Source organism: Bufo bufo, chromosome 1, assembly GCF_905171765.1.
Source record: "Bufo bufo chromosome 1, aBufBuf1.1, whole genome shotgun sequence".
Taxonomy (NCBI): Eukaryota; Metazoa; Chordata; class Amphibia; order Anura; family Bufonidae; genus Bufo; species Bufo bufo.
In genome coordinates this window covers 453,320,545-453,335,413 of record NC_053389.1, presented here as the reverse complement: position 1 = coordinate 453,335,413, position 14,869 = coordinate 453,320,545, and the positions used below count along the sequence as shown (strand labels likewise).

The 14,869-nt window shown below is 38.1% G+C and overlaps 1 protein-coding gene across 1 annotated transcript in view; it reads right to left on the bottom strand.

Moving 5' to 3' along the window:
* OTOGL (otogelin like) overlaps positions 1-14,869 on the bottom strand; it is a 307,829-nt gene that overhangs the window by 108,902 nt on the left and 184,058 nt on the right. The window contains exons 28-34 of the mRNA XM_040412979.1: positions 13,853-13,969; positions 7,730-7,886; positions 3,902-3,928; positions 3,460-3,627; positions 726-1,004; positions 221-338; positions 14-93 (exon numbers count right to left, since the gene is read on the bottom strand). Coding sequence (XP_040268913.1) covers positions 14-93; positions 221-338; positions 726-1,004; positions 3,460-3,627; positions 3,902-3,928; positions 7,730-7,886; positions 13,853-13,969 — 946 coding nt within the window. The remainder of the gene's footprint in view (positions 1-13; positions 94-220; positions 339-725; positions 1,005-3,459; positions 3,628-3,901; positions 3,929-7,729; positions 7,887-13,852; positions 13,970-14,869) is intronic.

Genomic DNA, 14,869 nt, shown 5'->3' with positions numbered 1-14,869 from the left:
CTGATATACTCACAGTCTTCCGGGTAAACGCATTTGAGTGTAACTTCATCAAGAATCATATGGTTTGGGCAGTATGGAATGCAACCTTCTACTCTGTAAACAGGAAAGAAACAGGAAAAATATGAAAGAAAAAAGTGACAATTAGAAAATACTTTTTTACTTTATATGTTCACTGACTTACAGAATTATTGGGGGCTGGATATTATTAAAGTTAACTTACGGTGGAAGGAATGAACACAGGGTGGCTTCAGGGTCACTGCAGGTTTTAACACAAGGGCTGGCACATGGTTCATATCTCCATTCACACATTCTCCTGTATGGAACTGCAGCAGCAATCTCTGGAAGAAGCATTTTTTTATACAAATTCCAAAATATTAAAAAATGATAAACTCACTGCATATTTAAACAAAGTACAATGGTGCTTTGGTATCAGGTCTGAGTGGTTATTTGCCTGCAACCACCACTTGTGATACTGTAGGAACAATATACTATTACACAGCATCCATTGACTTTGTTAGCACATCTGTGTAATGTCCTGACAATTCAGCTCCTCTGCTCATAGGGAGATAGTTTCATATACTGTATAACATCCATATGCCATAATAAGAGTATCAAATATAAAGTAATCTAAACCAGATACCTCCTTTAAAATAACCCCCAAACACTGCACTAAAAAATAATTTAAGTTTTACTAAATATTTTAATAGATATTGTTTGCAGCTCACCTTCAATCTTGAAACCACTGGACAGTTTAAATTCCTCAGAATTGTCATATTTGGAAACTTTAACCTCTGTGGCTGTAAGAATAATAAAGAACCCTTTTCTGCTGTGTAATTCAAAGGCGCTGTAGCCTGGAACCCAAAGACCCTGGTGGTGAAAAAAGGTGGCCCTTCTTCGAAACATAGAACTGGCTTCCCATTGCTCCAGTTGTACACTGTCATTTTCTTGTACAGATAGAAAGTAATTTGGTCTTTCTGCTGACTCCAAAGATACAAGTGATAGAGCTGTGTTGAATGAAAACAGTAAGAAAACTTATTATGAAAGTTATATGATTTTACTGTTTTCTTAGTAATTTTAAATACCAAATAATAAAAATTTGATACTTAATAGATTCGTTAGACAATATTGGGGTCATTTATCAAAGTTTAATAAATGGCCCCATATATTTGTAATCAGGGGCATGCACATATCTCATAGGGTCCCATAGAAAAACTTACTATGGGCCCCGTTGCCCCACCCAATTTATCAATACATCTGCATCAATCACTCTCAGGCAAAGCAGGGTGCAAAGTTCAATGCCTCAGATTTCTGATCAATTTACTTTTTTTTTTTTAAGTAAATAAATTCTAATAAAACAAAATTGTAAAAGCCACCCCTGGCCTCACCCACTTTATCCAACTATGTCATAAATACATTGATAAATCTGCTTCCCTTCTATTACCAAGCTGGCTGCCTGTAGCCACCACCAGGGGAAGCTCAGTGCAAATGAATTTACGCAGTTACAAATGACTGAAATAGAAGCTGTGATCATCTGTTTGTACTGAGCTCCCTCTAGTGGTGGCTGCATGTTTTCACATCGGAAAGAGGATTTCAGAGCCAACCCTGCCACCCCCAGGCCACTTAGCAGTTGTGTGTTGTGCCTCCATTGACAGTATACCACTGCTTATAAAAGTTCAGATTTTCAGTTTTTTCAACAAAGTCATGTTTTCCTTAACTCAATAGCCTCAGGCATCAGGTTATTTTAAACTCTTCTACACACAAAATGGTGAAAATCATTTTCAATGTGGGGGCATTTCAACTCTCCTCCAAACTTATGTCAGAAATGTGTAAAGCTGGCGCTAGATCACTTTTATAGTAATGCTGTACCTATCTATTTTTTTCATTACACTCTTTAATGCCAAATAATGATAATGTTCTTTTTCTAGTTTGTTAGATTGCTTCCTGATTCCTCAACATTTACAAAATGTTATAACAATTCTCCTAAGGCCTCATGCACACAGCCATTGTTTTGGTCTGCATCCGAGTCGCAATTTTGGTGGCTCGGATGCGGACCCATTCACTTCAATGGGGCCGCAAAAGATGCGGACAGCACTCCGTGTGCTGTCCGCATCTGTTGCTCCGTTCCGTGGCCCCGCAAAAAAAATATAGCCTGTCCTATTCTTGTCCGCGCTTTGCGGACAAGAATAGGCAGTTATATTAAAGGCTGTCCATGCCATTCCGCAAATTGCGGAAAGCACACCTACTCCATCCGTGTTTTGCGGATCCACGATCGTGTGCATGAGGCCTAAATCATAAAATATCTTGGCTCTAAATTAAAAGAATGCTATCAATGGGCATATAAGAGAATATATAGCTAAACAATAATATAAAAAAGACACGATAACATTAGTACATTGTAAATAATGTAAAATATACCATTTCCTTCTATTAATATCATCTCGGACGCTAGTAAAAACAGAAGAAGAAAGATAAAAGAAAAAATTGAACAATGTATAATGTATATAATATACATTGTGCAACATTTTTAGGTGCTGCCCACAGCATGTAAGCAGCAAGAATGTAACAACAATTCCAGAAATGTAACTTATTATAATGTAATAATATATAAATGGCCAATTATGTAATATATGGATGACCCATCAGCTGGAAATACTCTTAGTAGCTTCTTGCTCTGGTTCATAGAGGGAAATCCCAATTTCTTTCCCAATACCGTATAGGACAGGGGTAGGGATGAGCGAATAGACTTTGGATGAAACATCCGAAGTCGACTCGCAAAAAACTTCGTTCCAATACTTTACTGAGCAAGAGCTCTGTAAAATATTAGAATGTATTGGCTCCGATGAGCCAAAGTTATTGCTTCGCGAAGTTGTGCGAGACTTCATGTAATAACTTCATAAATAAATTTGTACTGTAAAAAAACATTTCCCGAACTCGGGTTTGGTTCCAAGGTACCACTTGGAACCAAACCCGAGTTCGTTTTTTTTTCTTGCGAGACTTTGCGAAGCAATAACTTCGGCTCATCGGAGCCAATACATTCTAATACTGTACGGAGCTCCTGCTCCGTACAGTATTAGAACGAAGTTTTATGCGAATCAACTTCGGATGTTTCATCCAAAGTCGATTTACTCATCCCTAGACAGGGGCTGTCTTTATTAGACAACCCCTTTTATTAAAGGAATACTTATATTTGAAGGATTTTAAGAGATTTATAATATAGTTAAACTTTGTGAACACATAATATACCTATTTCTATATATTTTTGTTGCCCAAACAAATTGTCTTGATTTTCTGCCCTAGATAATACCCCATTGAAGTTATGTTTATACATTTGTATGTGGATAAGTAGTCCTTAAATCACTACGATAAATCACAACTTCGTTGAATGAAGTTCATTTTATCAGAATTGCCTGAATTTTTTTGTGACAATATTATTTAAATATTTAGATAAGGACTACTCACATAGGTCTTTATCTCTGAAAAGTCCAGGTGTTATCATGAAGTTAAACAAAACATTTCCATGTGCACTCATTCTTGGCAATGGGAATATGTATTTGCTGGTAACATTCACACCTAATATGATCTCACTGTTGCCACAGCTAGAAAGAATAAAGGGACCTTCACCCAGTCCTGTAGTAGAATAAAATAAAAGGAACTATAAAAAACATATAAGAAAATTGACTATTTTGCGACAATTGTTAGTGTGGATCCCATTCACATTCTGCAAGCTGCCATAAACAGCAATAAACAATTTCCTGAAATCTTCTGCTGAGGTTTGAGAAATACGATTGTGAAATTACTACTACTGAAGATTATAATTTCACACAATGTGCAAGAATGCATAGAAAACTCTTAGGGTATATTAAAAACATTTGTACCAATTAGAATGTACGTCATATCTTACCTTGATTATAATATTCACAATCATAAGCTGGAAAACATAAGAAGGGAATGTATGTAATATACAGCAACAATGCAGAAAACACCAAACATCTTCTTAGTGTAAAGTGGCATTGACATTCACTATTACAACAATAAAGAACCTTAAAGGGTCACTAACTTTTCAAAAAACTTTTGATATCTCTATGACATATCAAATGCAACTTTTTGTTTATTTTACCTGGTTGTAAAGATATCATTCAAAAAAGCAGAAATAAGGGCTACAAAGTGAAATATCAGACAGCTCGTTGGACAAATTTCACTCACTCAGTGAGCTGTGTGCTGTTACCTAAATATAGAGTGCAGTTTGAAGCTACTGCTTCCGAACACAAAGTCTGTACTAGGGCCTGCAATTATGATATGCCATTTACAGCACTGCTGTAATCTTTTGTGGCCTTTTGAACTCCTTAGGCACCAGGGACCACGACAGACTGCATCCTCTTATATACTGTCTACATATATGAAACATGATTGATTTGTGAGATGAACCCATATTTGGAATAACACAGCTTCATTCACACATTTTTATGTTCTGTCTTAGGAGCAGAAAAAGCAAAATTTAAGCTTTGACAGAGTTTAATAGACTCCACTGACTTTGGGTTTTGTCACAGTGCCCATCACTTTATCAGAAAAATTGACACTGCATGGTGCACAATTTTTTTCCTTCCAAAATGACAAAATCTGCAGTGGAGGCTATAAATGGAGGCTCCAATGCAGATGTGAATAGTCTTAAAAATGCACTAACGATGAGTGAAATTATTCTAAATTAACCAAATATTTATGAATTTCCCCAAAAATTCAGATTCTAGCGAATCCGGAACTTTTGTGTTTAGTGTTGGATAAATTGTTCAAAATGGTGGCCACCATTGTACAGAACAGAAGACAAAGAAGAAGGCACCTGCCCCCTGTTGAATACAGTCCTAGGAGGTGTCATACATGACTTTTCAGTGCAATTGGGACACTCAATTCTGGTCAAATCCATTCAGACCAATATAGAAACCAAAAACTGATTTGTGCAAATCAGAATTGGAACCGAAGCGAATTTCAAGAAACTCACTGATCTCTACAGTGTACCAAAATGATTGGTGCTGTCAAGTCATGGGTACCATTCAATACACGTAAAGGGTTAAGCAAAATAATGACCAAAATATAATTAATTTCACAGTGCCTTGAAAAAGTATTCATACCCCTTGAAATTTTCCAAATTTTTTCACATTACACCCACAAACTTAAATGTATTTTATTGGGATTTTATGTGATACACAAAGTAGCAAATATATGTGAAGTGAAAAGAAAATGATACATGGTTTCCAAATGTGTGGCGTGCATTTGTATTCAACCCCCTGTACTCTAGTACCCCTAAATAAAAATCCAGTTTGACCAATTGCCTTCAGAAGTCACCTAATTAGTAAATAGAGTCCACCTGTGTGTAATTTATTCTCAGTATAGCTACAGCTGTTCTGTGAAGGCCTCAGAGGTTACAGAACAGTTATGAAACAGCATCATGACAACCCAGGAGCACAATTGACAGGTCAGGGATAAAAGTTGTGGAGAAGTGTGTTAAGCAGGGATAGGTTATAAAAAAAATATTGCAAGCTTTGAACATTTTATGGAGCACTGTTCTATCCATCATCCGAAAATGGAAGGAGTATGACAACTGCAAACCTACCAAGACATGGCCATCCACCCAAACTGACAGCCCAGGCAAGAAGAGCACTAATTAGAGAAGCAGCTAAGAGGCCCATGGTCACTCTGGAGGAGCTGCAGAGATCCACAGCTCAGGTGGGAGAATCTGTCCACAGGACAGCTATTAGTTGTTTACTCCACAAATCTGACCTTTGTGGAAGAGTGGCCAGAAGAAAACCATTTTTGAAAGCAAAAGTCCAATTTTCAATTTGCCACAAGCCATATAGGGGACAAAGCAAACATGTGGAAGAAGATGAGACCAAAGTTGAACTTTTTGGCATGAATGCAAAAAGCTATTTGTGGTGGAAAAATAACACTGCACATAACCCTGAACACACCACCCCCACCATGAAACATGTTGGTGGCAGAGCGTCTTTTTAATAGACTGATGTAAGGATAGAAGATATTCTGAGGGAAGGGGTGTTCTTGTCGGTAACGCCCAAATGCACCATAATTATTACAACATGTTGGATTGATCTCTGCACATAAACTTCAACTCTGTTCACACCTTGCGATAATCCGCTGAGAGTGAACAGTCCAACAGCTTATTTATTTAACCCCCTGTGGGGAACCTGGTGTTGTGGGGCTTTATTGACATAGGACCATGGAATTTCATCAACCTCACTGTGCATGCTATATATGTGTGTGTCTATACAGACACACACATATATATATATATATATATATATATATATTTCCTCTGATATGCCTTTCCCTGTGATATATACCACTTGTTCGTTCCCGGTGATCAACTTTAATGCACTTATATCTTGCTGGACTGTCAAATTGCGAATCCTATGCATACATGCTTTCTGGTATTATACAGTTTGGTTTTTGTTTTGGAGTAGAGCAATTACATTTTGCTACTTTTTATCTGTTGTATTATATTATATAATTATGTTGTAGCACTTCAGGTATGGAAATGTTTTTATGTCACGGGTGAACCTGTTTGCACAGGTGTCTTGCGTCCACCGAGCTGATTTTTGACTCTGGTTTGAGACTCCTCCTTATGGGCGGATGTCCCGAGGGTGGGCCTTATTTCAGCGAGGTGCACGCCAGACACCTTAGATCATGAGTAAGAACGACACTGTTCGAAACGCGTAGATCGTGGGGAGCAGTGGGGTCCTCGTGTCACTGTTGCTGTCTGTACCTGTATTTTGGTGAAGAATAAATAAAGACCGGGATTTTTTGCACAGAACGTCCTTGGGTGCCGGAGCATTTTTTCATTTTATCTACTTACCGCTGGACTGGCTTGAGTCCGCCCCGTGCACCATCGCATAGGATCGAAAGGTGAGCTGGCTGTAACCTTTTTCTAGAAAAATAACACTGCACATAACCCTGAACACACCACCCCCACCATGAAACATGTTGGTGGCAGCACCATTCTGTGGGGATGCTTTTCTTCAGCAGGGACAGCATAGTTGGTCAGAGTTGTTGGGAAGATGGATGGAGCTAAATACAGGGCAATCCTGGAGAAAAACCTGGTAGAGGCTGAAAAAGACTTAAACTGGGGCAGAAGTTCACCTTTCAGCAGGACAACAAACCTAAACATACAGCCAGAGTTACAATGGAATGGTTTAGATCAAAGCAAAGCCATGTGTTATAATGACCCAGTCAAAGTCCAGACCTAAATCTCATTGAGAATCTGTGACAAGGCTTGAAATTTGCTGTTCACAGATGCTCTCCATCCAATCTGACTGAGCTTGAGCTATTTTGCAAAGAGGAATGGGCAAACATTTCTGCCTCTAGTTGTGCAAAGCTGGTAGAGACATAACACAAAAGACTTGCAGCTGTAATTGCAGCAAAAGGTGGTCATACAAAGTATTAGCCCAGGGGGGCTGAATACAAATGCATGCCACACTTTTCAGATTTTTATTTATTAAAAATTTTAAAAAACCATGTATCATTTTGTTTTTACTTCACACATACTTGCTACTTTGTGTTAGTCTTACACATAAAATCACAATAAATTACATTTAAGTTTGTGAGAGTAATGGTGTAATGTGAAAAAAATGTGGAAAAGTTGAAGGGGTTTGAATACTTTTTGAAGGCACTGTAGATAACAAGATTGCTTTGCATTTGCTCTTTCACTTGATCAGTTACTTACGGCACATGTTTGGTGATCTCCAGTGGACAGCTACACCTTGTTGACAACATTTATGAGCATATGCTGCTATACTAGTGCAGAGACATTCACAGTCCCCTCCGAGATTACAATTACATGTGTCTGTATGGCAGTTCTTAACAAACGATGTTACATCAATCTGTCAAGAAAAACATAGAAAGTCTAAACTTTATTGTGTAATAACATTCATTTATTAGTTGAACTAATATTCTAATTTCTATTGTAAATGGACTTAAATCCACATCTGATTTGGGGTACCCTTTTGAATATATTTTAACATTTCTTAACTATTGTATTTGCAAATCATTTGGGTGCGATTTCACCATTAACTATAAAATAAGGAATTGCTAATCCAGCAATCTTCCAATATGCTACATTATGCGAATTTCACAGGAAGAAATTTCAAGCAACTGTATTTTTAATGATCTTTTGAAATATTATATTCAGTAACAATGAATTATGAAATTATTGCCATCTAGTGTTTTCCTAAAAGTGGTGCAATTTCCCACACAGATTTGTTATGTTTTTCCTTTTTTTGTCAATGTATAAAAGTTTAAAATCAGGAAGCAACTAATAAAAAAAATTTATGTACAGATGATTCTGCCCAGGGTACTATTTTGGGTGAAATTTCAATTGAAGGGAATTAAATAACATAACAAGGATTTTAATAAAAAGTATATAACCTCTTGAATGCTGTTTGCATACATTGATAGACAATAATTCTGTTACAATTAGCAGTAATACAATAAGGCTATGGTGCCTAAACAATCATACATTGCTGATATGAAGCTTTGCAGACTATTTTCAGTAATACATCTCTGTTACCTTCTAATACAAATTACAAATTCTGGGAAGAAGGGATGCAAATGAGCTCTTAGCAATCTCTGCCTCTAATGCCACCTGATATAAGGCAGCTATCCTATAAGTCAATGTTCAACCCTTTAAATAGGCCTTGATACATGACTTGGATAATAAATGAGGTAGCACCTTATAGGATAGCTGCCTTACATCTGGTGGCATTAGAGGCAGAGCTTGCTAAGAGCTCATTTGCATCCCTTCCCTCCCAGAATTCCAGAGGAGCATGTATGGCCTATAAGCCTACTTGCCTATTAAGGCCCTCTCCGCAAAGAGAGATACTACCACCCAAATCATGAAGAGTGGTGAACACAACTGTTGAATTGTCATCTTGTAACAGCCCTCTCTCTCTCATTTCTTTGATTCTCCCTACTCAAATGATATAAAATTCAGATTTAATTTGAGAAATGATTCACTCATTTCTACTCCCTACGACCAAAAAATTGCATTTCTCTTATGGAAATCATCATCTTCTTGACAGTGACATGCTACTGAACTGTTTTAATAATACAGGGTGATTCAAAACGAATGGTGCAAAATTATAACCTCAGTGTTCATAACTGAGAGAACAGAACAAAAATGTATTAATATAAAAAGTCACACTATCTATCCACATTTTAGCTATATTACAAACATTTGATGTAAGCTGCATTGGTGACACAGAAGATATCTAGGCAGTAGTCCAGTTTTTTCCAAACGTAGACCAGCATATGCTCAGATATGGACTGCACCTTTTCAGTGATGCGCCGTCTCAGGTCGTTCAGAACCTGTGGCTGGGGGGAACAGATGTACCGAGTTCTTGATGTAGTCCCACAGAAAGAAGTTGCAGGGTGTTAGAACTGATTATCATGTAGGCAAGAGCAACATAGGTGAATTCTAGTCATGTTAATCTAAATTTCTAGTAGATTCTCATTCAGATGTCGGAAATCATCCAACTGGAAATAAGTAGCACCATCATCCAGTTGATAAACTATGTTTAGCAGATCTTCCTCTGAAGCCATTACCTAAACATTTCTAGGTAGGAGTGGCCAGTGATGGTATTCTCAGCAAAAAAAAAGTACTGTAGACTTTAATCCTGCTCAATGTACAGAACACGTTAATTTTAGGCGAGTCCCTCATGTGCTCGATAACATGGGTTTTCTGAGCCCCAGATTCTAACATTGTGGTGATTGACCTTCCCACTGTGGTGAAAGGTAGCCTCGTCACCGAACATCAGCCTGCCAGCGAATTCATCCTCTTCCAATCTGTCCAGCAAGTCAATTCACAAGTCACAGCATTTCGGTTTGTCGTCCGGTTTGAGCTACATAAGTTTTTCTAATCTGTATGACTTACAGCGCAGACATTTTTGATACAACATACCGTGGTTAGTAGTAAAAGGATTCCAGCAGTTGCTATATAGTCCAAATAAATGTATGCTTTATTTCAAAGAGTACAATATCAGGATGCCTTCCGGCCCATCCAGCCGTTCTCAACTGTGGTTTGTGGTTCATACTAGTCAGCTTGGTCGACTTTCTAGGAATATGCTTGTACACGGCTCAAATGTGTTTTTGAATTGCTTCAACCAATGCAAAATGCAGTTTCTATGTACAGCACATTTATCAAATTTATTGAGAATATTTCACTATAATGTCACAACTAGAGATGAATAAAGTTCTCATTAGTTCGATTTGCCTGCGTCTCCGAATTTCACAAAGAAATTAGCTTTGTGACAAATTACTTCATCACAAAGGGCATTTCTTTGTGAGTAGCGGGCGCAATAAGGGGGGAACGTCGATGGCCCCGCCCCCGTCATCGAACCTCTCAGATGCCACATTTAGAGATGAGCGAATTTCATGTTATGAAATTTGTGCACACTTCATTTGGTGGTAAAAGCAGAATTGACCACGGACCATAACGCAATTCTATGACAGAATGCATAACGAATGCCTTTAGAGGCATTCTGTTAATTATTCCGTCATAATAGAAGTCTATGTCCTACATAACGGATTCGTCCTGTTTCCGTTATGCAGTAGAGGACTCCTCTGCATAACGGAAACGGGACGGATCCGTTATGCAGCCTATAGACTTCTATTATGACGGAATAAATAACGGAATTCCGTTATGCATTCTGTCATAGAATTGCGTTATGGTCCGTGGTAACGGAATCCATAACGCAATTCTGCTTTTACCACCAAACGAAGCGTGAACGAATTTCAAAATGTGAAATTCGTTCATCTCTAGCCACATTCATTGCTGATTGTGGCATCTGAGATGACCATTGATGGCTGTCAGGGGTTAATCTTTAAAAAAAAAAAAAAAATGCTCACCTTATTCATTTGATCGCAACGAGCACGCTGCGTCCTTCTTGCTTGAAGATCCAGCGCGAAATCTTGTGTGGTGCATGATGATAGTGGCGCCATATGTCACCGCCCACCAGATTTCCGGCGGGATCTTCAATTAAGATGGGATCTTCACATGCAAATGGATGAGGTGAGTATGATTTTTTATGTTTTCCCGCCATTTTAGGGAAAATTGATCTGTTAACACGAAGCACGAGGAAATTCAGCTTCGAGGCGAATCAAATTTTCTCTTAAATCCGTATCGAAATCCAGTTCATGAACTTCGATTCGCTCAACACTAGTCACAACAGACCCTGTTCATGCAAATTCCAACATGCAAAAAGCTTTTTCTTGCTGCAATGTCACTATCTTAAACCTGCTTCTTTTTGTACAACTTTAAACTAACCTAAGGGGCAGATTTATGAAAACTGTCTAAAAGAAAATTGATTTTGCTGCCCATAGCAACTGATTCCGGCACAGCTTTCATTTTTCAAGAACAGAATTTGTTCACCCTGCATATGATTAACTTTCCAAGCAAATAAGTCGATTTTAAAGGGTTTATCTAAGCCATAAATATTAAAGACAAATGCTCAGGATAGCTCATCACTATCACCGGGCATCAGCCGTTTCAGGCTGCCAAGGTGCTGAGAACTATGCAGTTTACAGAGATAGAAGCAGACAGCTCTGTACTCTGTGTAGTGGCCATGCTGGGGTACTGCAGCCCAGCTCCTATTCAAGTGAATGGGAGCAGTGCTGCCATACACTGGTGCTGTAATCTTCCGATGCTCAAAACTACACAGTGCACAGAGCCTTGTGCTTCCGCTCCTTACACTGTATAGTCTCTGGCACTGTGGCTGCCTAAAACTGCTGATGGGTGGGGGTGCTGGGTGTCGGACCTGAGGATACATCATCAACTCTGTAGCCTGGACTACCTATTTAATATTTTACATTATCACCAGAGGCTTTCACACCATGTTATTTCCAGCAAAGAATCGGTTTAAGAAATTGGATCCATTCCCTTTTATGATGGATCTATTTTTCCATTTTTACCTGGAAGCAAGGCAAAAGTAAAAAAAAAATGATGGAATTTGGATTGTGTGACCTGTGATTGGTTAAATTGTATTCTTTTTTCAACAAGGGGACTATCATTGGATGGAAAAAACTGACTATTGTACGTAAACAATTTAACAGAATCTCCTCTTACTTTTAATAGATTTTTTTTTTCTGGATTGTGAAGAAAGAACTCTGTCCAATTTTTTGCTGGATGGAGCAGTGCATATATCTGCACTTTCCCATCCAGTTAAAAAACAAACAGGAATGTAAAATAGATTTTTTTTAAATATGCATTTTTGGCATCCGTTTTTCTACAGAAGTTATATCTCTTAAATGCATCCATTTCTCTAAGGTTTCTGAGTAATGGAAAATAAAATATAAAAAAATTGTTTGAAAGAGGCCTAAGAGTGTGTACCTGCCACATCCAAGATATACAGTATACTTAACTGCCTGCAATAAGAGCCACATTTAGTGCCTTTATCAGTACCTCTTGTAGTGCCAGCCACAAATACCCACTGTAGTGCCTGCCCCTGGAGCCCCCTTAAAGGGGTTATCCCATGACTAATGTAAAAAAAATTCAAATCAGACATCATATTGTACATGACAATATCAAACAAAGCTAGAACCAGCCCTGTACCTTACATGGATCCAGAGATCTCCTCATTCATTTCTCTGCTAGATTTATATCAAGCTGAAAGCTCAGGGGTGATGTCTTTTCTGCTGCAGCTAAGGGGGCGTGTCCATGCTCTCCCTATCATAGCTTAGGAGGAAACTGAGCATGTGCGTCCATCTCAGTGAGCAGGACAAAGAAATAAGAAAAACAGCAGGCTATACAGATACATTTTATTAAGTAACTCAGTGGCTATTCTACATTTTTAATTACATACAATTACAAAAGTACTCAGATCCAGGTGCTGGTTTGAAAACTATAGAATATTTTTCATAGGACAACCCCTTTAAGTATCTGTCGGCCTAGCCTGGTATATTTTTTTGTAGTCTCTGCTCGCATTGCCTCCATGCAGCTAAATACAAAAAGTTCTCCGAAGTATGCGCTTGCAGTCACTTGATTGCTCAAAATATAAAACTTTCAGAATTTACTTTGTATCTTTATGATTTAGTTGATTTTTTGGCTGAACTGAATAGAAAATATTGTGGCAATAAAGATTTAAGAAATGTTGAACTTTATTGTGAAAATCAGTTCATTGTGAAGAATCACAGCAATTAGCATGTATGATGAGGAGGAAACATGAGCAGTCACATGTAGTAGTCCTGCATTTGACTTATAATGAGCATGTAATGGCAGCTTTAGACAGTACTTCAAAAGGATCCTGTTTTCTTAAAATCTACTTTAGGCCTCTTTCACACGGCCGTTTTTTTTTTTCCGTTTTGTGGGCCGTTTTTTGCGGTCCGTATACGGTCCGTATACGGAACCATTCATTTCAATGGTTCCGCAAAAAAAACGGAATGTACTCCGTATGCATTCCGTTTCCGTATTTCCGTTTTTTCCGTTCCGTTTTAACATAGAACATGTCCTATATTTGGCCGCAAATCACGTTCCGTGGCTCGATTAAAGTCTATGGGTCCACAAAAAAATGGAATGCATACAGAAGTGCATCCGTATGTCTTCCGTATCCGTTCCGTTTTTTGCGGATCCATCTATTGAAAATGTTATGCCCAGCCCAATTTTTTCTATGAAATTACTGTATACTGTATTTGCCATACGGAAAAACGGAACGGAAAAACGGAACGGAAACGGAAACACAACGGAAACAAAAAACGGAACAACGGATCCGCTTAAAACGGACCGCAAAACACTGAAAAAGACATACTGTTGTGTGAAAGAGGCCTTATGCTGTAAAGAAAATGACTAAAAACTCACCACATTACGACATGGAGCAAATACATCACTGTAGAGGATGGAGCACTCCTTTTTGGCATAAGGAAATTTGTTTTGATGAACTTCACAAGGTCTCATTGTTTCATTGTAGCTTTTACACTAAACAATATAAGCAGTCATTATTAATAGTGTTGATCGCGAATATTCTAATCGCTAATTTTTACTGCGAATATCGGCACTTCGAGAATTCGCGAAGATCTAGAATATAGTGTTATACAGTATCTTCGTAAACGTGAATATTCTAGATATTTTTTCCTCAGTACCCTCACTGCTTTTTGCTTGTGGGCCAATGAGAAGGCTGCAATATCTTTGTCTGAACTTAGCAACATCCCTAGCAACCAATAGGAAAGTTGCCTTCCTCTTACTATATAGGAAACTCCCCAGCAGCCATTTTCTGCAGTTTTTTGTAGTTCTGAGAGAGTGCAGTGACATTGCTGTACGTTCATCTGGATCCTATTCCTTATCCAATGACATTAGTTAGTTAGTTATCTCATATATATAATACAGATAGTTAGTGGGAGATAGTCAGTGTAGGTTAGCTAGTGACATAGTGTAGCTGATAGGTTCCAGTTCAGGGTGTTAGGTAGTGTGATAGGAATTACTGTGCTGTGATAGGGATTAGTGTCTTTGTCTTTCGTCTTTGAAAAAAAAAAAGTCATTTGCTGTCTGTTTTTCTGTGCTGTGATAGGGATTAATGTGATGAAAAATTTAGCAAAAGTGAGCTACGCCTGTATTGCGCACGCAATACTCGCATATTACATTGCTGAGTTTTGCAATCAAGAAAATAATGACTGGAGATCTCGAATTTTTGAATTTGAAAATTTATGGCGAATATTAGGCCAAAAATTCGCGAAATATCAGCGAAAATGAATATTGCCTATGCTGCTCATCGCTAATTATTAAAATCATAATTCATAACAATAAATGATCATAGACTTTATACTGTTAGAGTTTCTTTCCAGCAACTACCACTTGAGGCTCAATTGACTCACTATCTGT